Source organism: Phacochoerus africanus, chromosome 2 (assembly GCF_016906955.1).
Source record: "Phacochoerus africanus isolate WHEZ1 chromosome 2, ROS_Pafr_v1, whole genome shotgun sequence".
Taxonomy (NCBI): domain Eukaryota; kingdom Metazoa; phylum Chordata; class Mammalia; order Artiodactyla; family Suidae; genus Phacochoerus; species Phacochoerus africanus.
In genome coordinates, this window is record NC_062545.1 from 119,226,808 (window position 1) to 119,252,318 (window position 25,511).

Consider the following 25,511-nt stretch of genomic DNA (forward strand, 5'->3'; position numbering starts at 1 on the left):
AGGGGATGGTTCAAATCAGTCTAAGTCTCAGAAAGATACTATGACTTCAGTATCTTTTGATACATGGATCCCAATCCTAAGGATAGGATTTTTGGGATCGATGGTCACATCCAATGAAATAAAACAAACTCCAATCATCTAAAATTATTGTGAAATAGCTAATTATATTAACCACAGAGTCCCATTTTTATTTTTGTGATAAATTCATCTCTTTGTGATAATAACTAGTTAGTACTGAATGTCAATGAATTAAAAGTGCTTTACTTCATTGAAATTATTTTACTGTGCCCACAAAAGCTCATATTTCCTCAGTGACTGGTGGGGCCTAATTCTTTTCTTCTTGCTTCAAAGAGTCCCAGTTCAGCTTCCTTCTACTCTCTCTTAGTGCTTCTGTGATAGGGGCCCTCCCAGAACAAAGGGAAGGCAATGTACACAATCAGCATCTGTACAGAAATTCCAAACTTTGTAGCAGTATGACATAATCTGTATCCATGTGCAACTTGTAGCATAAACCATCCAACCGGAATTTGCAGAATGTATGTTAACTTATAAGGGGTACAAAGGGAGGGAAGTGCAAAAGAAAAAAATAATGGAGGGTCTATAAGACAGCGCCCCGCTTCATTCAGGGCTTAGCCTCTGGATGTGAATCCATTGAGCCAGTGCTGTCTGGAATAAACGCTACTTCCTGGCAAAAAGCCTCAGTGTCCTGTCTCCCTGCACGAGAATCCTGCAACACTTCCATGTCTCTTCCTTACATAACCTGCTACCTGAGTCCTCTGTCAGTGAATTCCAGTTACTTTTGTAATATATGCAGTTATGATCATATGTTACTAAATATATTAATTAAATGAGATTATTTAATTCTCATATGATCTTGCTTCCACTTCAGAGTTCCAGGAATAGCATGTGACACTTTCTAAAACACTATCCCTAATGACTCTATTTCGTTCTTTTCTTGGCTGTCACCCAAAACACAGCTAGTCAAGAAAAGACTTAGGGAATTTTTAGAATAATTCTCTTGCAAAATTCACTGCAGTTTTCCCCATATAAGGAAAGTGGAATCGGCTACTACTCAGAAAGTTCCAGTAAGTTATTTTTAGTTATTGTCTTTAAAAGTGGGAGGTTACTTTAGTCTAACTAGTCAAAATATTTCATGGCAGATAAAATACTTTAATATGGTGGGGCTGACAACTGGTCTAAAAGCCTTCATTGGATCCTTATTTTCTACTAAAAAAAGTTTAGCCACTTGTCTGTTTTCTAAGACTCTTCACCATGTGGGCCAAACCTTCCAACTGTAATTCCATTAGCTCTCTATGAATTCTATGCTCTTTCTTCAGTGAGATCTCTCAAGCTAGCACTGCTGAGTCACAGAATGGTGGAGGATGACAAAAATTCTCTCTTTACCAAACTCTATCCTAGTTCCTCCAAGGCTGCTTCTCAACAGGGCCTCAACCTTGGCCTATAAAGACTTGAACAAAACAGTAGCAAAATTTCTAACAGCTCAAAGCCATACCCCTAGGATGATTCCTACATGCCCTTAAAGTACCTGTCTGAGAAAAGTCAAGACTGATAAAAAATTTACCATTTGTTCCAGCCAACACGTGTAGATAGGGCGCTGTCTCCCAGCCTCTGCTGGGGGGGGAGGGGTACCAGCCTAACTCCAATAAGCATCAGTTAGCAAATCCAGAGCAGCTTCCCATAGACCAAGACCCTCTTCCTGCTTTTTTCAATGTTTCTCTTCCCTGACTCTACAGAGCTCCTGCTTGCACCCTCCCTCTTCCCACATTCTCCCTCTAAAGTGCCCAGTGACCTCTGTACAAATCGGACTTGAGTCTGGTTCATTCTGGACTCTTCCCCACTGCAATAGCTTATTACTGATTAAAATCTGTCCTTACCACTTAACTAGTAACTGGCTTTGTTTATTTTTGACAAAGGCTCCCCTATAGTGTTGGTCACCCAACCAATATCTGACATTGAGTGAGTGGGAAGTAAACCTTTGTGTTAAATCATACGGTTTCCAGGTTTACTTATTGTCTCAGCATAAACTATCCTACTAGAGTTAATAAAGCTGCTGTCTCCCACAAGAAGCCCTTTCCTAATCCACCTGTCAGTGAACCAGGCTTAGACTTTTCCAAGAACCAGAGCCTATGACAGGGTCAGGCTTAAGCCTTCCATTCATAAAGATCTTAAATTTAGATTTCTTGTATTAATGCAAGTGAAGTAATCTTCCCTGGGGTTTGTGTCTGTGGTTAAACTCAGTAGCATGTTAAATATATACTTTTTTTTCTTTTTTTTTTTTTTTGACTTTTTGCTATTTCTTGGGCTGCTCCCGCGGCATATGGAGGTTCCCAGACTAGGGGTCCAATCGGAGCTGTAGCCACCGGCCTATGCCAGAGCCACAGCAACGCGGGATCGGAGCCATGTCTGCAACCTACACCTCAGCTCACGGCAACGCCAGATCCTTAACCCACTGAGCAAGGGCAGGGACCGAACCCGCAACCTCATGGTTCCGAGTCGGATTCGTTAACCACTGCGCCACGACAGGAACTCCCAAATATATACATTTTTATAAGCCAAATCATATCCCCTCAAAATGACTAGTTGAGACTAACTCCCAATATCTCAGAATATGACAATTATTTGGAGGCAGAGTCTTTAAAATGTGAGTTAGGTAAAATAAGGCCATTAGTGTTAGCTTTAACCAAATATTACTGTTGTTTTTATAAGAAAAGAAAATTTAGACACACAGAAACACCAGGAGTGTATGGACACAGACCATGTGAGGACACAGACCATGTGAGAATACAGTAAGAAGACAGCCATCTGCAAAAAGCCAAGAGAGAGGTCTCCAGAGAAACCAAACTTACTGATACCTTGATCTTGGATTTTATAGTTTCCAGAACTGTGAGAAAATTAACTGCTACTGTTTATGCCAAAGTTCTGTGGTGTTTTATTCATGGCAGCCCTAGCCAATTAGTACATCTTAAATATTATACTCTTTCAATGAGTTTTGGCATTTCCTTATTTTTTAGCATTATGTATACATATCCTTTTTAACCTCTGAGGTAATTTGATTATAGCATTTGACTTTTTTTATAGTTGTTTACAGGTTTGGCCGTCTCATTATAAGTTTTTTGTGTTTATTCATGACTACACCAATGAATAAAGTGGCGAATAAAGTATGCAAGTCTGCCAATGAGGAAGTAGTGTCATATAAACAGCCGAGACCTCTGCCATCATTCATGGAGCCAGGCTTATCCTTTGGGCCATCTGTAGGTCTGTGCCCTACATCCCTACATTTTTCCTATAGCTACCTTGATTTAAAATTTCCAAATATCCACTGTTTCTTAAATGGTTCAAAATATTTGGTTGAACTTTTCAACCTAGGAACAGAGCTCTTTAAAACCTGGACCCATCTTCATTCTCCCAACCTTCCCTGCTGCTTCTCCCAGAACAGATTATTTTTTTTCCCCCAGAGGATTGTTTCTCCCTGCTTTTCAAATTTTAACTTCACCTTTTTAGGCTGAATGAGCCACATTTTTCCCAGGAAACCTCTGTCTATTTTGGCTCTCATTAGTTTTCCTTCTGCCCAACTGTGGATATCACAGTGCCTGAGACTGAATTGTATCCCTCTTCATGCCATCTTCCAATTAGTTCATGTCATGTGGGCTTAATTATTATTTTTGTATATATTTTTTAAGATTTGAAGGGCAGAGACAGCACCTTTTCTTTCTTGTATTTCCCTTGAACCTTTTAGCAATGTAGTAAGCACTGTGCAAGCCTTTTTAGACATTAACATAACATTATGTTTTCAGACATTAAAAAGCTTCATTAAAAGGAGGAAGAAGTCTTAAGCTCAAAATCAATTTTTCAACTAAGAAAATGAAATTCATAAAAATCAAGGGAACTGCTCAGACTCACCCTACAATTAGGGCTCAGTTTTCATTACTTCAATTTCAATATATTTTTCATTGCACTATAATGTACTATTGCTAAAAAATACTTGCAGTTTGAGTATGAAATTCCAAGATGTTATTTTCAGCTACAAAGCTGAAATGGAAAGTAATTTGGCCACCATAGCAGTCTCATCAATTACAAATGACTGAGTCATTAGTGTGAATAATTAATATATTTGTTTAAGATGATAAATCTGTAGTTAAGAAACAGGAAAGGCAAAAAAGTCCTGTTTGACAAACCTGAAACAGCCTACTTGTATTAGAATTAGAAAATTAAATTGGAGTAGTGGTCAGACAAGACTGATGCTGCAAAACAACAGCATTTTTCAGATTCTGTGCAGGAAAATAATAACATGCCACAGTCCTAGGGAAGAAAGGATTTCTTCCATTCAACCTACCTTTGCAAATCTTCTCATTAAGTGAGATAATGCTTCAGGATTGGGGCATTCCAGTTTCTTAATAATCTCAAAGCTCTGATTAAGCTGAGCAAAGACATCAACCACAGAGCAAGAAAAGAGTGCATGATCAGATGTCTGCTGGAACTGTGAGGAGAGAAGGTGAAACCATCCCAGTAAGTGTATTAGAGGGACTGAATGGAAAGAATCTTCATTATGTAACAAAAAGCACTGAATCTCCGATATCATGTACCTTCATATCATGTATTTCTCAGTAATAAAATACTTACCCATTTTAAAATCATTTATCTCCTTTTTTGGAAAGTATAGTAAAACTAGTATCATGAGGTAGGTTGCTATTAATTGGTTTCTCCGTTACTGAATTGAGGGACCAGTTCTTTCAATTTCTCATTTCCCACAGGAATTAGGATAGTTTAGCAAGTCAATTGTGACTTAAGACAATTGAGTTGCTTCAGAGGAATTGAGAGGCTGTGTGTTCCCAATCTTGGAATCCTGGAAAATTTCCAGGACAACAAGGGAGCTTTGTACAAGCCCACTGGAACTTGTAGAATCAGACAAATTCAAGGAATAAAGAATCTTCGGGCAAAAGGGTGATTGATTTTTTTTTTAAAGCAGTTCCCTAGGGTTCTTATCAACCTCTACATTGTGTTTTAATTTTATTTTGGTAATTAGAGGATTAAAATAAACCTTGATTAATAGCAATGAGCCTAACAATTCCCATTAGCTTAAAAGTGAACAGTGTGAATGAATCTTGACAATAAGCAATCTGAAAGCCATTTAAACTCACTCCATCTTTTTTGTCTCTTCCCAGGGCTCCATGAAGGAACTCCATTGACACATCTTCATTCTCATCTAGCCACTGCAGGACAAAAGGTTCAAACCACCTGAAAAAATTAATAGTATTACATACTATAAAAGATGTCATTTGTACATAATTAACAGTGGATACTGCTCTTTTCTTATCTGAGAGTGATTCAAGACCAAAAATCTCTTTTCATTCTCTTTTTCCAGTGCTGCTTCCTTGGAGACCTTTAGCTTCACATCCTCTTCTCTTTCACCTGCAGCTTCTACCTTTTTCATGGCCCTTCCCATGCTGCTGCAAATATGTTTAGTTCCCAATTTCCACTCTATATTTCCCTTTATAATTCAAAATCCTATAAAATGTAGATCCTGTGTACTATGTCCCCTCTTGTGTCATTCTCTAATTTCTCAGTGCTTTACCATCTGGCTTTCATCTACACCGACTCGTCTCCTGTAACTGATTCTGGGTGCTCTAGCTTTTTACAATGTGCCATCCATCTGCAATTGGGTTTTATGAATGGTCTAATTTTCAAAGTTATTATTTTTTTTTCCAAAAGGACATAGAATTGTCTACCACCATTTATTCAGAAGCATCATCCTTTCCTCCTCTGCTTTGAATCAGCATCTTTGGTGCAAATCAAGTAACAGCAATGTGTAGATTTGTCTCCAGACTATTTTGCTTCATTGGTCTATTTATACAAAAGAGCATAACACGATACTCTTTTAAAAACTGTAATTTCTGAATAAGTCTTGATAACTGATAGTGCATTTCTCCAGGTTTTTTTTTTACTTCCTCTTTAAAACTGCCTTGGCTATTCTTAGCCCTTTGCATTTCCATATACTACATTTTTTGAATGAACTTGTCAATTTGCACAAATTTAGCTGCTGGACTTTTTAAGGGACTGTGTTGAATCTGTAAGTCAATATGGGGAGAACCATTATCTTTATAATCATGAATCTTTTTAGGAATACTTTTATCTACTTCATCTTAAGGAATTCTCTCACTAATATCTTATAGTTGCTGGAATAGAGGGCATGGTTATCTTTTATCATGTGTTTATCATGGTTTTAATGTCATTTACATAATATGCAGTTTTCTAATTGTGGCTATCAAAGAATAATTCAATGACCTACCACATTCATTTTTAAAATTTTTTTAGTTTTCCTATAGTTTCTAATGGAGTCTGTAGATGCACGATTATGTCATATGCACATACTGGTAGCAGCAGTATATGCTTTTACAATCTTTATACATTTTTATCCTTTTCTAGTTGTATTGTACTGCCTATAATTTCTAGTACAAGGTTAAATAAATGTGAAGTTACCAGCTAGGTCTCATTCTTGATCTCAGGGGAAGTTTTCAAAATTGTATCCATAAGCATAACGTTTATATAGTTTTTTGAAGGAGTCTGTGTTTTATTAGATTAAGATAGTTCCCTTCTATTTCTAACTTACTAAGTTATTTTTTTTTATAATAAATTGATGTCCTATTTTATTTAGTTACTCTTATGTGTCTTGTTTAATGATTATAGTGATTTTCTTTTCATATTCCAGGAGTAAATTCCCCTTGGTCATGTTACTTTAGCTTTTTTATAAACCACTGAATTCGATTGGCTAATACTTCATTTAAGTTTAATTTTTAAACTGTGTTCAGAGAGAAATCAGCCTATAATAATAATAATCATTATATCATTATTATTATAATAATTATCATTATTATCATTATTATTATTATTATTATTTTGGCTGCACCCATGGCATGTGGAAGTTCCTGGGGCAGGGATCAAACCTGTACCATAGCCATGACCTGAGCTTCTGCAATGACAACTCCACTTCCTTAACCTGCTATGCCACAAGGGAACCCTCTTGGCCTATAGTTATTGTTTGTCATGTTCTCAATAGGTTTAAGTAATGAGGATATGCTGACCTGGAAAATGATTTAAGAAGTATTCCTGCTTTCTTTGTAACAGTTTTTGTAAAACTGATGATATTCTTTTTTAAACAGTTGGAAGAATTCCATTTGAAGCCATCTGGGATCGGAGTTTTAATTGTGACATGATTTTTAATTAAGGATTAAATTTTTAAAATAGTTATATGCCCATTCAGATTTTATCTCTTTCCCTATGTTAGTTTGATAAGTTTTACTTTTAAAGGAATTTGTACATTTAGTCTCTTAACTCTGCTACCATAAATATTCTCTTATTATTTATCTTTATAGGGTTAGGGTTAGTGATGTTTTCCTGATAATGATGATTGGTGCCATCTCTTCTTTTTGCCTTGGCCTTGATAGGCTTTTTTGATTTTTACAGACTTTTCTGTTTGTTTATTTATTTATTTTTGAGGCCACACCTGTAGCATATGGAAATTCCCAGGTTAGAGGTTGAAGCAGAGCTAAGCTGCAGTCCTACACCACAGCCTACAGCTATGAGCGAGGCCAGAGATCTAAACTGCATCCTCATGGATACTATTCAGATTTATTTCCACTACACCACAACAGGAAGTCCTGATTTTTAGGGTCTTTTCAAAAACAAACTTTGGCTTTGTAATTTGTCCTTGAATTTTCTATTTTTTTATTCCAGATTTATTATTTTATTTTTCTAATTTCTTTGACTTGATTGGTTTTTGAACACTTTTTCTGATAACTTTTATTACTGATTTTATACCCTTTTTTCTTTATATAGAATTAGAACCATAAATTTTCCTCTTTCTTGTTTTATCTGTAATCTGCAAGTTTTAACATGCCATATCTTATCACGTAGTTAAAAATATTGTGTGATTCACACTATGATTTCTTTTTAAGCTTACGAATTAAAGCATCTGCTTAATGTCCCTATCTGTGATTTCCTAGTTACCTCCTCAGAGTTGATTTTTGGCTTAATTACACAGTAGCCCAAAAACATAAAGTATATATTTCAATCTATTAAAATGCATTGTACTTTCTTTTTAATCTGGTAGATGGTCTATGAACTATGAAAACAATGTGTATTTTATTACTTCTTTTTATAAATTGTAGATAGGTATTTTGAGTATGTGTATGTTTGGTCTGATCCTTCAGTTTCTGAAAGAAGTATAATCTCCAAATAGGACTGTAGACTTGATTTTTCCTTTTACATCTGATGAATTTTGCTTTATATATTTTGCTGACATGACATATGATACATTTAAATTTAGAAATGATATATCTTTTTACTGAATTGCTTCTTTAATCATCCTGAAATATTCCTCTCTCAAACTATGTCCTAAAGTCTATTTTGTTTAATATTAGTTTAACTGCATATGTTTTCTTTCAATTATAGTTTTTGTCCATTACTGAACATTTCTAGACCCTTATGTTTTAGGGTGAATAAATTGTAAACAAGATAATTTGGGTTTTAACGTTTTATCTATTAGGAAAATACTTGGGGTTTTTTTTTGTTTGTTTTTTGTTTTTTGTCTTTAATTTTATTTTAATTTTTTGTACAGAATAAAATACATATATTTAAACACAATTACATTCACTCAGATTATTATATCATGGATCTTAAGAAACAGATTAAGTGACTCCCTCTGGAGAAGTGGAATGAAAAATATGCTGAGACAAATAGGAAATTTATTCTATACTTTACCCCATTTTGTATGGCTTTCATCTTTGTTATTTGGTATTATCTATTACATTTTTCTTTAAAAATTAGCATTATATTACAATTGTGTATATTATGCAACTAAAATTTATAAAGAAGAAAGCCTTATATACCATTAAATATTTTATATAGCATAATAAAAGGAATAACTTAACTGGTAAGAAAAGCAAAAATAATACACCCTCTGAAGATAAGTAAAATAAAAAATGCATAAATTGGTTAAAAAACAGTGTAACTATATAAATATGTCCTCACAATTTGTTACATCTTATTGATTCTTCAATATAGGCATTACACCATTCTAGGTGATGTGATAAACAAGACATTATAGACCTTGCACTGTACCATAGAGAGAAATGGTTATTAATAATACAATTGTAGAACTGTATTATTTAATTGTACAGTGGCATTAATTAATTATAATTATCATAAATTCTTTGATGGAGAGGAAATCAGAATCAGGTCTAAGAAGACTCCAGCATTCCAAGAATGATGTCAGATGACCCCCTTCATGGTGGATTGTGCTCTTATTTACTATGAGATATATTTCTTCTCCAGAGATTCCTTGTTTGTGTATCAATTGTAGATTTGTGGTTTGCAGTTATTCTGAAGTTTTGATATGAGTCTATATGTATACGAGATTGTTTTAAGTTGTTGTTCTCTTAATTGCAACTTCACCTCCAGTGTCCTGCATTTGTACCCACCTCTTCTCATGATTTCTGATTTTGGTGGTATAATTCTGCATGGATGATTTTGTATCTTTACTGTATATATGCCTTTACTGGTGAGCCTCATCATTTGCGGCATTTTTGTTTCCTGTTGCTGTCTTTTCTTTCCTGCCTAGAGAAGTTCCTTTAGTATTTGTTGTAAGGCCAGTTTAGTGTTGCTGAATTCTCTCAGCTTTTGCTTATCTGTGAAGGTTTTGATTTCTCCTTCAAATCTGAATGAGAGTCTTGCTGGGTAAAGTAATCTTGGTTGGAGGCTTTTTCCTTTCATCACGTTAAGTGTATCATGCCACTCCCTTCTGGCCTGCAGAGTTTCTGCTGAAAAATCTGCCGATAACCTTATCAGGGTTCTCTTGTGTGTTATTTGTTTCTTTTCCCTAGATGCTTTCAAGATTTTCTCTTTGTCTTTAATTTTGGTCAGTTTGATTATTATGTGTCTCGGTGTATTCCTCCTTGGGTTTATTTTATATGGTACTCATTGTGCTTCCTGGATTTGAGTGAGTGGTTCCTTTCCCATGTTAGGGAAGTTTTCAGCTATTATCTCTTAGAATATTTTGTCTGTCCCCTTCTCTCTCTCTTCTCCTTCTGGCACCCCTATAATATGGATGTTGGTGCGTTTAACATTGTCCCAGAGTTCTCTGAGACTCTCTTCATTTGTTTTCAATCTTTTTTTTTCTATTCTGCATTCATAATTTCCACTAATCTGTCCTCCACCTCGCTTATTCGTTCTTCTGCCTCCTGTATTCTGCTGTTAGCTGCTTCTAGTGAGTTTTTTATTTCAGTTATTGTATTTTGCATCTCTTCTTGTTTAAGTTTTATATCTTGTATCTCTTTGGTCAGTGCTTCCTGTAAGTTATCCACCTTTGCCTCCAGTTTATTTCCAATGTCTTGCATCATCTTCAGCATCAACAGTCTAAAGTCTTTTTCCTGGAGGCTAAGAAGCTCATCACTTAGCTGATTTTCTGGGGTTTTTCCTTTCTCCCTCATCTGAGTTATAGTTCTCTGTCTTTTCATTTTTATAGGTTTTTGGTGTGGTGACATTTTTACACATAATAGGGTTGTAGCCTCCCTTACTTCTGGTGTCTGCCCCCCTTGTGGCTGAACTCAACATGGGGGCTTGCTGTAGGCTTCCTGATGGGAGGGGCTGATGCCTGCCCACTGGTAGGTGGAGCCAATTCTAATCCCTCTGGTGGGTGGGGCTTAGTGTCTGGATGGGATTAGAGGCAGCTGTGTGCCTGAGGGGTCTTTAAGTAGCCTGTTTACTGAGGAGCGGGGCTGTGATCCCACCTGGATTGTTGTTTTCCCTGGGGCTTCTCAGCCTGACTGAGGGTGGGGTTAGATTTTCCCCAAATGGCCACCTCCAGAGAAAGGCAGCTGCTGAATATTCCTGAGAGCTTTGCCTTCAATGTTCCTCCCTCACAAAAAGCCACATTCACCCCTGTTTTCCCAGGATGTCCTCCAAGAACTGCGGTCAGGTTTGACCCAGATTCCTATGGAGACCTTGCTCTGCCCTGGGATCCAGTGCACGTGAAAGTCCATGTGCACCTTTTAAGAATGGGGTCTTCATTTCCCCCAGTCCTGTGGAGCTCCTCTGCACAAGCCCCACTGGTCTTCAATGCCAGATGCTCCAGGGGCTCTTTCTCCCAGTTCCAGATCCCTGCACATGAGGGTTTGATGTAGGGCTCAGAACTCTCATTCCTGTAGGTGAGTCTCTGTGAACTGGTTAGTTTTCAGTCTGTGGTGCTTCCCACTCTGGAGGTATGGGGTTGTTTATATCACGACATCACCCATCTTACCTCTTAATGTGGCTTCTGGAGTAGGGTATCCTTTTTAAGGTCTCTGGTCCATTTGGGTGGAGATTGCTTGGCTTTTAGTTGTGAATTTTGTTGTTTTTAGGAGAGAAGTTGAGCCCCAGTCCTTCTATTCCACCATCTTAATCTTCGCAAAATACTTGTTGACTAAAGTACTCACTTTCATTTAATGACTACACTTAATTTTCTGATATATTAAATTTTAAATTTATCATCTTTCCCCCACCTCAAATTTCCTACTTGCTCTTTATTTTTTTTCATTCTCTTTTGTTTTTTAAAAACATTTTATTAAAGTATAGTTGATTTACAATGCTGTGCCAATTTCTGCGGCATAGCAAAGTGACTCAGTCCTACATATACACAGATTTTTTTCTTATATTATCTTCCATCACGATCTATCCCAACAGACTGTATATAACTGCCAGTGCTATATGGTAGGACTTAATTGCTTATCTATTCTAAATGTAATAGTTTTCATCTACTAAACCCCAACTCCCCTGTTTTGCTTTTTAAGTATTCTTTTTTTGCTCTCCTCCTCTCCTCCATTAACTTATTGATGCATAGTATTATATTATGTTTTACAGGGTTACAGTAAATTATAACACACATCCAGGACATTTTAGAAGCCTTTTAAAGTATTTTACACTTTCCAAACAAGTCAAAGATCTTATAACATATTAACTCAGTGTATCATTCTTCCACATTTTAATGCTGCTGTTGTCTTATATTTCAATCCTATGCATATGTTATTCTACAGATTTTAAAAAATTTTATACAGTTACAATGTTTTTAAATTTATTAAATTGTTCACCTTTTCTAATGATTTTTATTCTTTACTATATTAATGTATTTTTACCTTTAGTCATTTTCCTTCTATCTGAAGCCTGGCTTATAGTGTATTTTTGGTGAAGATCTGCTGGAAATGAGTTCTCCTAGCTTCTAAGTTATGTAAATCTCTTTATTTTGCTTTATTTTTGAAGAATATGTTTCATACTTGTGGAATTCTAAATTCTTAGTTGCTTTTCTTTAAGCACTTAAGAGAAATTGCATTGTATTCAGTTTTCAGTCACTTCTACTGAATAGTCAGCCAACAGTATCACTACAGCTCTTGAAAGTAAAGTGTCTTCTCTTCCTTGACTTCAGTACATATAAACATTTTCTTCTTTCTTTTTGATTTTTTCCATGATGTACCTATAGGTATGTTTCCTTGCTTTTATCCTTATTAGGATTTATAGAAATTCTTAAACTGTAGCTTCACGTTTTCTATCAGTTTTGCAAAATCCATATTTAGTATCTTTTCATGCTCTTGTTATAATATTTGCCTTTTCTGGGGCTCAATTCTTTGTACATTCAACCTTTATAATTTGTCCCATATATCCATTGCTCCATTGTTCTATATTTTGTTTTTTTGTTTCTATGTTTTTATATGAATATTTTCTCCAAAACTATCTTCCAGTTAGTTTAGCACCACTTTTGCCATTAGGACCATCGATTACATTCCTAATTTTATCTTATTTCATTTCTACAATGTCCACTGTATTCTTCTTATAGGTTCTATTCTTCTGTTGAAATTCTCCCACAATTTGAAGTACACATAAAATTTTATATCTGATAAGGCTTCTATCTCTTTTTCTCTTAGGTTCTAGACATTTAGTCCTATTGCCTAGCAGTCTTCAATCTTTTGTTAAATATTAAGAGTTTGCTATTAAAAAAAAAAACAAAACAACAACAACAAAAACAAAAAAAAACCAGGACCTTTGGCTGATCATTCCTTCCTGAGTGGATCTAAGTTTCTCCTTGTAGGCAGAATACAGGGAGTTCACCATGATCTAGAAAAGGCTGAGTTTTAGGCTGGGCTAATTCCAGTTGGCCCTTATTTTTAGGACAGCCATTCAGGGATCCCACCTGAATCCCTGGGTGTTTATAGTGCTTCTTCTTTCTTAGGAAGCTTTGCCTTCTGATTTTGTCTTCCTAGAACCGTAAGACTGCTGAACTGTCTACTTAGTTTTTAATCTCTTAGTGCCTGCTTTCTATTTGCTTATTTCCACCTCACTCTCCACACATGGGCAGATCAGAAATCAGAGAATACCTCAAGAAGAAACTGCATCCTTGTTCTAGGATCTTGAACCCACAAATCCAAGCAATTTCATGGCCCTGAATTCCAATGTTTGTTTCCCTAGCCCAGGAAGATCACTGTAGACTCTGGGTTACGGCTCTCTCTTTGACCACCATGATTTGTATTGCAAATTAGTAAATGCAGGTAGGTGGGGAAGATTGGGGAGAAATTGCAGCAAATACAGTGTTCATCACAATGCATTTTTCTCAGGGAACTTAATGTCTCAATTCCTGGTTGTCTTAATTGCTCTCAGATGCTGTTTAATTTTATTCAGCTTTTATAGTTGGTTTACAGTGAGAAGGTTAGTCAATTTTAGTTGGTGTATCTTAATTAGTCTAGACAGAGCCAGAATCAGAAGTCTCTAGCAAATAGCTCCCCTTTTTTTTTATTTCCTTATTTCCAGTCAATGATACACACCAATGCTTAGGGCCGTGTACTTCATATTTAACTATTCTTTCATTCTTTTGTCCTTATGTGTACTTAGTTGACAAATTCTATAAATTCCATATTTGAAATTTCTTTCCCACATGTCTTCATCCTTTATCTTTTTACTACAATTACTCTATTACTTGTATAAACTTTTAACTTCTCCCACTATCCCAATCTATCTTATAAACTTCTAAGAGAAAAAGTTATTTAAATGGGAAATTCTAATCTCATCATTACATTACTCACTGCCTTCTAAATCTCTTCCCTATTACCCGTTCTTTGTTTCTTCCAACCCCCACAATGCCTAATGAAAGCAGTAAAAGCTTCACAGTGTTTATGTAATCTAGTTCAAACGCACATTCTCTACATTACTTTCTACTCATTTTATACCCTATGACTCCACTGGAATGCAACTATTTCCCATGGATCATAGCCCATATATTCCTTTCTTCAAATTATGCTCATAAATTTCCTTTCCTTTTCCTGCCATAACCTAATCAAACTTTCAAAGTCTATAGCAAATACTATGCCATCCATAAATACTCTGTAGAATCTCCTAAAGAAGGGTAATATCTCTCTTCTGTAAGACCCTGTTGCACTTTGCTTATATTACCTGAATTAGTAATTATTTCATTTTGCCTTGATTTATCATGATTTTTGTACTTAATATCTCCTTGAATATAAGCTTTCTTCAGGGTGAGATCTTTATTTTATTCATCCTTGTCCTACAACACTTGGCATTGTGCCTAGAATATGGAAGATCCCCTGAACAGAATGATAAATATCAAATGCAGGGTATTATAAATCTGATTAAGTGATTATAAATGTATCAATGATTATAAATATTTATGAAAGTATTATCTGTTTAATAATGACTTCGATTTTAAAAATATTAAGTTCTAAGACATTTCTCAGTTTGAAATAAAGAGAAATCTGGATTATACAGATCAATATGCAAGCACCTGTCGTTTTCCCAACAAAATCTGAGTTTAAGCTATTTTATAGGAAATAATCTCATCATGTGTACTATTATATATCAAGTATTATGTATTTCTTTCTCTTTGAGTTGAATATCCAAGTAAGGCATACTTGAAAAATGAAACACAATTCAATATATTGTTCCCAAAGACATGCAAATCACTTAATGTTAATTTTATAATATAAATGTCTGCATTCAAGTGAACATTATGTGAAGAGATTTTAGGACTGCATAATTCAGGAGTAATTTTATAGGACTAGGAATTGAGAATAAACTTTGGGGTGAAAATCACTACTTACAAGGAGTATTCAGGAACGGCATCCTTGAAGGCAGGAAGTTCTCGCACATATTCATTATAAAACCATTTCACTTTGAAATGCAAATTCATATAATCGGTGCTCTTGCATAACCGCTGCTTTTCATGTTCTATAACAGATAAAATCAAACATTTAATAAAGTTTGGTTTGCCAACAATGATGTGTTCCAATCTACTTTTGTTATTAGGATTTCAAAATTGGAAGAAAATAGCGTCTCTGAGGTAAAGGCAAAGTGAATTGCTAAAGAAAGACCCGAAACTTTACAAAATGCAAAAATCATCTGTTTGGTCCTATGCAGAATAGGTCAGGCAGTAAGAGAAATAATCTGAATGCTCTAATGTGCCTTCCTGAAAAAGATAAGAATTCTGGTGAGTTAAAGAGTGATCAAGTACCAACATTATTCTATTTATCTGTAAGCTTTCATATTTTGACTACTTTCAGCCTGATGCAATGTGCCAGAAAGAATTAAAATGTGTAGGCATGTATAAAACATGAATCAAACTAGGAGGCATAATCCATGATTAATACCAGAAATGTGAATGAGTAGATCACATTTCTGGCCTGGACTTTTAATACTTAAAGAATTAAGAAGAGGAAATATATCTAACTTCTAAGCCAGCTGATTTCTTCCCCACCTTTTAAGTTCAACTAAAGCTATTTGTACCCTGTGACTTTTTTTTTGACATTTCTTTTGCAGGATTTTCTAATATGTGACTTTGTTCCTCTCTTGCTCCAAAAGTAAAACTGTTATTTAGATCTGGACATATAGTACTAGGAAATACAGACAAAAGTAATGTTACTGAACACATTCATCGCTGCTCAATATTAATATCTTGGCCAAATCTGGCTATAAGAATAGACATAACCAAACCCCAAATATCTCTAACTATATGCAGGTTGAAAATACCCTCTGACAAGTTCTGGCTAAGGTCTGTGAACCTCCTTCAATCTAAGGGCTTTGATTCATAGTAGGAATATCCTTTACATTCCAGGATGAAAACACTAACTGAAGCAATTTGATTGTTAGAAAGTAACTGAGGGCACCCCTGCTCTTCAAAACCTGAGTATAGAGGTTAAATTTCAGTAATAAACACAAGCGGTAACAACCTCAAAACAAACTTTCAAATTATCTAAATAACGATTAATTCAAGACAACTTGTAGAACCAAGAGAGAGTGTGAGCACATACATATACATCTATATATGTATATATATAGAAATGAAAGTAGAATATACCTGTAACAAAAGTAATATACTGTAACTATAGACCAAAGTCCCATGCAAAATTACCAACTAGGTAATGTTTTATTTATAAAATTCCTCCAAATTCATTTCACCCTCTCCCCACGTCAGTGGTGGTTCTCCCCTATCCTTCTCCCTTCAGATGATAGTATCCCTCCATGCCTTAAGAAAAACCATTTATTTGATAAACTTATACATAGGAGTTGAAGGCACTCCTACTCTGAAATCCAGATAAGGAAAGACCCTCATCCTAGGCATCCTAGGACCCATACTTAGAGTGAGATCTACTTATCATAAATACATCTCAAATTAAATAGTGTATGGCTCCCTCTGTCCTTTGGGATCCTACTCTTGGTACTAGCCCAGAGGCAGCCAGAACTCTCAATATTTGCCTTCGTGACTAAAACCACTTATTCCTGTTATTAACACCTTCTAAGCCGCAGTAATGCATTGACATATCTTTTGTTCTCTATCCTAGAAACCAAAGGTGACTGTCCAAATGCTTATCAAAGTTTGCAGATTGCCACTGCTGACCACAGAAACAGACAAAGCTTTGTAGTATGGAAAGGAATTTGAGCTATGGAAGGCTTTAGGTAAGAGAAAGGGTAAATTAATTCACTCACCAGGTTCTTCTTCTGGACAGCATAAATGCAATAGATTATTGCATAGCAAAGTATGAATAAGCACCCATTTTTTTTGTTCCAATTCATGCATGTGAAAGCACTCATTAATTAATGCAGATTGCAAAACAGGTGGAAAATATTTTGAATATTAGACGATTTATATTACTTTCAAAGTTTACGTATGCATGGTTTCTACATATATACATGAAGCCTGATACTGATTCTTTGCCAACTAGATGGCTATTGAATTCTAGAACTGTCAGTATTTTTATTTTTGAAATTTAGACTTATGAGATTTAACTCATTAAATTTTGGCTTTATTCAAGTTATTTGCATAAAAGTTTATACAAAGTAATAACTTTCATTTGCCTTCATTTTAATAAATACTTCTGAATATTTTAGAAGGAAATAACTTTCTGAGAACTACATTTGAACTAAATCTGAAAGCATACATGAAAATAATTTAAAACTTTAATTTTTGTATTTAGTTTATTTTAAATCATGCTTTTATAAAATATATATTCAAATCATGTTTGTTTTGAATAAAATACCATTTTATATTTAGATCCTTTATATATTAAGAATGTATGTAGGGAGAGAAAGCATTAAAAAATTGGTAGACTAGACGCGGCTCGGATCCCGTGTTGCTGTGGCTCTGGCGTAGGCCGGTGGCTACAGCTCCAATTGGACCCCTAGCCTGGGAACCTCCATATGCTACGGGAGTGGCCCTAGAAAAGACAAAAAAAAATTTGGTAGACTAGGAAGACCCTAAGGTGACAACTATTTACAGAACAATTATTTATGAAAAAGACCAAAATCTACTAGAAAAGACCTTCTATAACTAAAGATATAAAGAAGCAACCAGAGAAAGAAGGGTGGGAGGGACAGAATCGAGGTCTAATCAAGACCATACCACAAACAAGAGAATAATTACATTTCACAGGTTCTCCCTAAAGTGCAAGGGTCTGAGCCCCACATCAGGCTCCCCAGTTTGGGGATGCTGAGCCTAAGGAACATTTGTTTTTGAAGGCTAGTGGGGCTTACTTTTAGGAAACCCAGAGGGCTGTGGGAAATAGCGATTCCACTCTTAAAGGGATTACACAAAATTTTACACACTTTGGGACCCAGGGCAGAAATAGTAATTTGAAAGGAGCTTGGGTCAGACCACTTGCTGATCTTAGTGAAATCTCCTAGAGAGGCAGAGGGCAACAGAAGCTCACCCTGGTGACAGTCATTTTGGGGAGTTCATCCTACTATGTGGACATTGGTGTTGGCAAGCCTCATTTTGGAATCCTCCCTCTAGCTTATTAGCCTGGGGATCCACTCCTGCCCATCCACTAGTCTGAAGGCATTAATGCTTAGATGCCTCAGGCCAAGCAACAAATTGGGCAGAGGCACAGTCACATCTACCAACAGAAAGACTGCCTTAAGAGCCCCTTAGCCCACAGCAACCCCTAGACACTTCCCTGCCCACCAAAGGGCCCATGACCCAGCCCCACATACCAGTGTGCAGACACTAGATCAAGGTCTCTGGCTTGAAAACTTCCCTAACCTAGGGAAAGAAACAAACCTCCAACTGCAGAAAGCACTGAGAGTCCCACACAGAATCTACACAAAGAGGACCACATCAAGACACATTGTAATTAAAATAGCAAAAATTGAAGATAAAGAGAGAATAGTAAAAGTAGCAAGGGAAAAGAGACAAGGGAACTTCCGTAAAGCAATCGGCTGATTTTTCTGGAGAAACTGTGCAGGTCAGAAGGGTGGCATGTTATAATTAAAGTGATGAAATGGAAAAACCTACAACCAAGGATATTCTTCCAGGCAAGGCTTTCATTAAGATTTGAATAAGTCAAAAGTTTTATAGAAAAGCAAAAGCTAAAAGAGTTCAGCTTATACAAGAAATGTTAAGTGAAAAAGTTAAATGTTCTAGAAGTGAAAAAGACTACAGTGAGAAACATGAAAATTATGAAAAGAAAAAGCTCCTCAGTAAAGGCAAATATATAGCAAAGGTAGTAAATGTAGGAAAGTTAGAACACTTTAAAATTAAGGTTAAAAGACTGTAAAATCATCTGTATCCAAAATAATTAGTAAAGGGAAACTTCACACCTTCATGTAAAATAATGAAATTAGAACTTTTTTCTCATACCAAATACAAAAAAAAAAAAAAATCACTCAAAATGGATTAAAGACCTAAATGTAAGACTGGAAAACATAAAACTTTTGGAAGAAAACATTAGCAGAACATCGTATGACATATATCTTAATAATTTTTTGAATTTTTTCTTCTAAGGTAATGAGAACAAAAGCAGAAATAAATAAATTAAATGTAAAGGCTTTTACACAGCAAAGGAAACCAACAACAAAATGAAAAGGCAACCTACTGAATGGGAGAAAATATTTGCAAATGGTATGACCCATAGGGGTTGATAACCAAAATATATAAACAGCTCATATAACTCAAAAAAATTCCTAAAAACTATATTAAAAAATGGGCTGAAGACATGAATAAACATTTTTAAATAACACAGAGATAGCCAAAAGGCACATGAAAAGATGCTCAACATCACTAATCACCAGGGAAATGCAAATCAAAACCACAATGAGATACCATCTTACATCTGTCAAAATGCCTGTCATCAAAATGAGCAAATAACAAATGTTGTCAGGGATGTGGAGAAAAGGGAGCCCTAGTACACTGTTTCTGGCCATGTAAATTGGCTTAGCTACTGTGGAAACAGTATGGAGGTTCCTTGAAAAACAAAAAATAGAATATGATCCAGAAATTCCACTCCTGGATATACATCTAAAGAAAATGAAAATAGTAGCTTGAAAAGATACATGCACCCGAGTGTCATAGCAGTATTACTTACAATTGCCAAAATATGCAAGCAATGTAAGTGCCCATCCACAAATGAATAGATAAAGATGTGGTACATATACACAATGGAATATTACTCAGCCATATAAAGGAATGAAATCTTGCCATTTGCAACAACATGGATAGACCTGGAGGATATTATACTTAGTGAAAAAAGTCAGAGAAAGACAAATACTGTATGCTGTCACTTACAGGTGGGATCTAAAAAAAAATAAAATGAATGAATACAACAAAGAAGTGGTAGACTCAGCAACAGAGCAGATTAGTAGTTATCAGTGGGAAGAGGGAAAGGCAGAGAGGCAAGATAGGGGTAAGGGATTAAGAAGTAAAAATGCGGGAGTTCCCGTCATGGTGCAGTGGTTAACGAATCCGACTAGGAACCATGAGGTTGCGGGTTCGGTCCCTGCCCTTGCTCAGTGGGTTAGCGATCCAGCCTTGCCGTGAGCTGTGGTGTAGGTTGCAGACGCGGCTCGGATCCCGCATTGCTGTGGCTCTGGTGTAGGCCGGTGGCTACAGCTCCGATTCAACCCCTAGCCTGGGAACCTCCATATGCTGTGGGAGCAGCCCAAGAAATAGCAACAACAACAATAACAACAACAACAAAAAGACAAAAAAAAAAGAAGTAAAAATGCTATGTATAACACAGGGAATATAGTCAATATTTTATAAAACTATAAATGGAATATAATTTATAAAAATTTGAAATCACTATGTTGTATACCTGAAACTAATATAGTATTGTATATCAGCTACACTTCAATAAAATATGAATTGGGTAGAATGAATATAAAAAGGCTGCGAAGAAATTTTAAAAAGTTCAAAGACAAGATGTGCTTAAATATTTTAAAACAGAAAAAAATTAAAAAGTGCAGATATCATGTGACTTGGGAAAGGTTGTATTATTTGGTACAACTGTAAATAGAATACCAAATATGTGAAATGTTTTATTATAACTACATAATTAGTAATTTTGTTGAAATAAGTATAAAATACATTTCTGAAATAAAAACATAATAATTTGATTTATTTATATCCTTACTGCAAAACTCAAACATTGCTTCTCAGCATACCCAAATATACATATTATAATTAAATTATCTTTGATATTCCATCAACTTTCAGTACATTAAAAAAGTTGTTTCACATTTTTTATTTCATCAATATGAAAGTAAGTTTATTAGCTTGTTTTAGAAATGGTAAATATTTAAACCTATGATATGTGGAGTTCCAGTTTTGCTCTTGCCTTTGCAAATGTTAGGGCTGGAAACCTGACTTAATATGTCACATCTTCTAAGAGTTTTGGCAGATTATCAGAATTGTGAAGGGAAGGGTACCAGCCCCATCTAATAATAGAAATGTTTATTGAGTGTGTATCTTGTACCAGGTCACATGAGAGGCACCGGAGATATGCGATGAAGGACCCATGTGCACAAAGCTTAGGGAGGAAGGATGACCCATAACAGGAAATTTAATACTATATGGCAAATGCCATGATTTGACATCTACACAGAGATGTGGTCTCCTGGAGGAGAGGAATTTAGCTCAATGTTATGTTTTAGGTGAACAAGAGAGAAACTGCTGTTAGTGGTCTAGTACCCAAAGAAGAATTTGAGCCAGTGAACACATTATATAAAAAAAGAAATTCCTATAAGAAAAGCTAATGCTATTTAATATATATGTGTCTCCTCTGTGAAACCTTATAACTACTGTTCCAATTACAGCTTTGGCCTTTTTCCTCTCTCTACTCATGTTTTGGTAGTAAGTTTGGGTGAACTTTAAACTTATGTTGTGTCATAAAAGGAAAAGGTTCATCCATCTCTGTATAACAAAGTCACCTCTGTACTTTGGAAAGCTGGTAAAAACCAGCTGCAGGCAGTGTCCCAGTTGGTTTTTTAGACAAGGCCTTCAGTTTACTTGCTTAACCCATTTACACTTCATCTAAATGCAGCAGTTTTGCCTTCTTCCCTATTTGGGCACTCTGCTCAGGAATAGACCTCCCCAAACCCATTCTCCTGAACTCTTCAAGCTCTCTGCTTTCCTACATTCTTCTCATCCCTGCTGTTCCGGCAATTCCAGGAAAGGAACTAATTTTCTGTAGCCACACCTTTGCCAGGCCATTCTCCCTTGTCCCCCACCTGCCACATCTCTCCTATTGAGGATGGATGTGAGAAGAGATAGGAATGAGATAAATCTTTTTAAAAGATGAAATCTGGTTTTTCTCTAACATAGAGACCATCCATTCTAGTTTCCAAAACTACTTGATACGAGAAACTATCAATATTTTATTAGCCCCTGTGATGAAAAAAAAAAAAAAAACTTCGAAGAATTAATAAGAATGCTCTCCTTAATAGAACTGTTTTCATGCTCAGGGGAATTAGTTTCTATTCTTTTAAGTTGCGTCTCTCTCGAGCACCTTCAACTAATGTTTTCTGCTCTCTATGGAAAGAAATGGGAGACTAGTACCATCTGTTTTCACATTCTGCCAATTCAACCAAAGAGTAATTGACATCTTACATGCATTACGTACTTCAACTGATACAGTAAGAGGTTTTCAGTTTATTGAGATAGTTATGAGGTAGGTTTGATCTTGAGAAAAAGTCAATTGATAATGGAAAGGGTATACTCATGTATAATAAGGTCCATCTGTGATGCTTGTCCTGAAGTAGAAAATATAATTTAACCTTTTTTCATCAGTGACTTGTAATCATCATGAAACTCAGTACCTGTGGCAGGTTTAACTAATTAACTGGCTAACAAACCAAGTCCTTTTTCTCCCAGGCACACAGCCAGACTATATTTCCCCACCTTTCTTGCAATAGGTTGGCCTATGATTGAATTTTGGGACGAAGTAATAATGCCATTTTAAGTCTTGCCCTAAAACACCTCCTGTGAAATCTTCTTTGCTCTCTTTTCCCTCATGTGCTACCAGAGGCAGAAGATCCAGCTGAGGATTCTGAGACTCTAGAGGATTACAGAGGTGCTAGAGAGTAGAAGTCTGGGTCTTTGAGCCACTTCTCAGAGGAGGGCTGCCCAATCAGAAACACCTACTTTAAATTGTACAAGTAAGAAATAAACTGGCACTGTATTAAATCGTTTGTTATGGATTAAGGCTACAAGGGGTCACACATAGGTTTTTCTAAAGGTTAAGATACACTTATTAGAGTTCCCATTGTGGCCCAGGAGTAATGAATCTGACTAGGATCCATGTGGACATGGGTTTGATCCCTGGCCTTTCTCAGTGGGTTAAGGATATGGCATTGCCATGAGCTGTGGTGTAGGTTGCAGATGTGGCTCAGATCTGGCGTTGTTGTGGCTGTAGGCCGGCAGCTACAGTTCTGATTAGACCCCTAGCCTGGGAACTTTCACATGCCTCAGGTGCAGCCCTAAAAAAACAAAACAAAAAAAATGCACTTATTAATTAACCTCCAAACTATTGCTTTCTAATTTCATGTTTCACACATACACAAACACCCACCCACCCACACACACTCAGGAACTATATCAGTATAAAAACCTCTAGCAAACCCCACTGTGAATTGATCCACCATCACACAGGAAATTAGTTAATCATATGTTTGAAGTTCACATTAAGAAATCTGTATTTAGGCTTTGAGAGAGAAACAATCACAGAAATTAAAATACATACATTTTGCAGATAGACTAATATCACACTTTATTTTCCTGTCAGCCTTGTTTGATGCCTGTAAGCTCTCAGCTATATTTTGAGCAGTCATTATTACCACTTAAATAACAGCTAAAAAGTGAGCTGTTATTTTCCCAAATCCACAAGCTTATTTTTCTCATGTCATCATGTATTTCTCCCATAATGTCTAATCATATATTATAAGGAGATATTTAAAATAAACTATAATTACATCCTAACAACAACATACCAAATAACAAGGGAAGAGATTATAATATCAAATTTAAAAATATACTTTAAATTATCTTTAATTTTCCCAAAGTATCTTCTGCTTACTGGGAGACTATATTCACAATATTGCATTTATCTCATACAATGTGAATGACTCATAGTTTATTTAGCCATCAATCTTCCTACATTTTTAATTTTGGCAACAAAGATTTAACTAGCTCATTACATTTACAAAATAAAACATTTAATTAGTTTTTTGAACTGCAGTATAATAATTTTGTACATAATACAACCTTTGAATTTCAATGAGAAGTGTGAATATTTTACTACCAGAATAAAAACACTCCATTAAAACCGTACAATGAAAAAACTTGGCAGTTTAGAAGGATATGCCTCTTTTCCTTTAGATAGTGTTTGCCAGCAGTTACTCAAAAAGAATGTATTTTCTTCTGAAAGTCTGTGCATGGGATTTTATGTATAATGCAGAATTATACAATTATATATTAATTTACAGGACTGGGGTGGTGTACACTCGATCCATAATCATGCCAAAAGTAAATTTGCTATCATCAATCAGCACAGTGTCATTTTCCAGTTCTTAATTAGTGACATCATTTTATTGCATGAACACTCTGTGCAGTCCTACAGTTGGTAGTGTTCAATTTTTTTTAGGGCTCTCTTAAACATCCCTCTAAGTGCTTGACAGCCTGTTCTATCTTTAAGAGGCAGTGATATGGAAGGTCTGTAAAAAATATCAAATAAAAAGCCAGCATTAGAGGCCCAATGCACATGAATTTTATGAGATATCACGTGCTCACAAACCCCAATCTTGACTCCCAGAAGCTTTGGTAGTCTGTATTGGACTTTTATATATAATATACATACATAAACATTTATCAAAGATAAGCATAAATGCATAGTTACCATATACGGATGGAGATCATGGACTCTTTATATACTGAGAATGCTAAGCCATGTGACTAGAATTTAAAAAAAAAAGGAGACAGAAAATGAGAGAGACTGGGAGAATGAGGGAGGGAGAAAGGGAGATAAGGGGAAAGACAGAATGGAAGGGAAAGAGGGGGAGAGATAAGAATCATGATCTATTTTAGAGCAGCTCTATAAAGGTTTGGTAACATTAACATATTTTTCAGGGTGAGCTATCACCTAAAATTATGGCTGCAAAAGTAAGTTATGATATTTATAAGGTATAAAGTTTGGAGTAATAAGATCAAAGTTAAAAAAAAAATAAGTGACTATACATAACAATAACATGTTAACAAAAAGTAATCTGGCCCAATGTGAAGCTTCCAAAGAAGAAAAGCAGCAAAAGAAGAGAAAAAATTAGTCATGACAATAAATTACTGTAGTCAACTTTCTTAAGAATTATTGACAACAAAAGAACAAATATTAATTTTTGTAGGTTAAGAGAGAAGATATTCAAGTTTCTCTAATGATGCATTTCTGGCACTAAGCCTCAGCAGAACACTATTAAAAAGAAGCAAGCAAAATTAATAAAAGATTGCCTTAGTCCATGACCATTGAACCTGATGCCAGAAATAGTTATGCCTGTAGCTGGCAGTCCTACTCATAACTAACAACCAATCTCTCAGCAGAATCCCAGAATGAACTGAGGTTCACAATTTAATTAAATCAGGAATGATGTGGGTCACCACACTTCATAGCTACACTCTCTGATATACCCTGCTTAGAATTCTGCTG

General features: G+C 35.6%; 1 protein-coding gene across 1 annotated transcript in view; it reads right to left on the reverse strand.

The window, feature by feature from the left end:
* The window catches only part of LOC125120750 (protein unc-13 homolog C-like), a 137,962-nt gene that overhangs the window by 61,070 nt on the left and 51,381 nt on the right, over positions 1 to 25,511 (reverse strand). The window contains exons 3-5 of the mRNA XM_047769188.1: positions 15,153 to 15,279; positions 5,160 to 5,256; positions 4,355 to 4,498 (exon numbers count right to left, since the gene is read on the reverse strand). Coding sequence (XP_047625144.1) covers positions 4,355 to 4,498; positions 5,160 to 5,256; positions 15,153 to 15,279 — 368 coding nt within the window. The remainder of the gene's footprint in view (positions 1 to 4,354; positions 4,499 to 5,159; positions 5,257 to 15,152; positions 15,280 to 25,511) is intronic.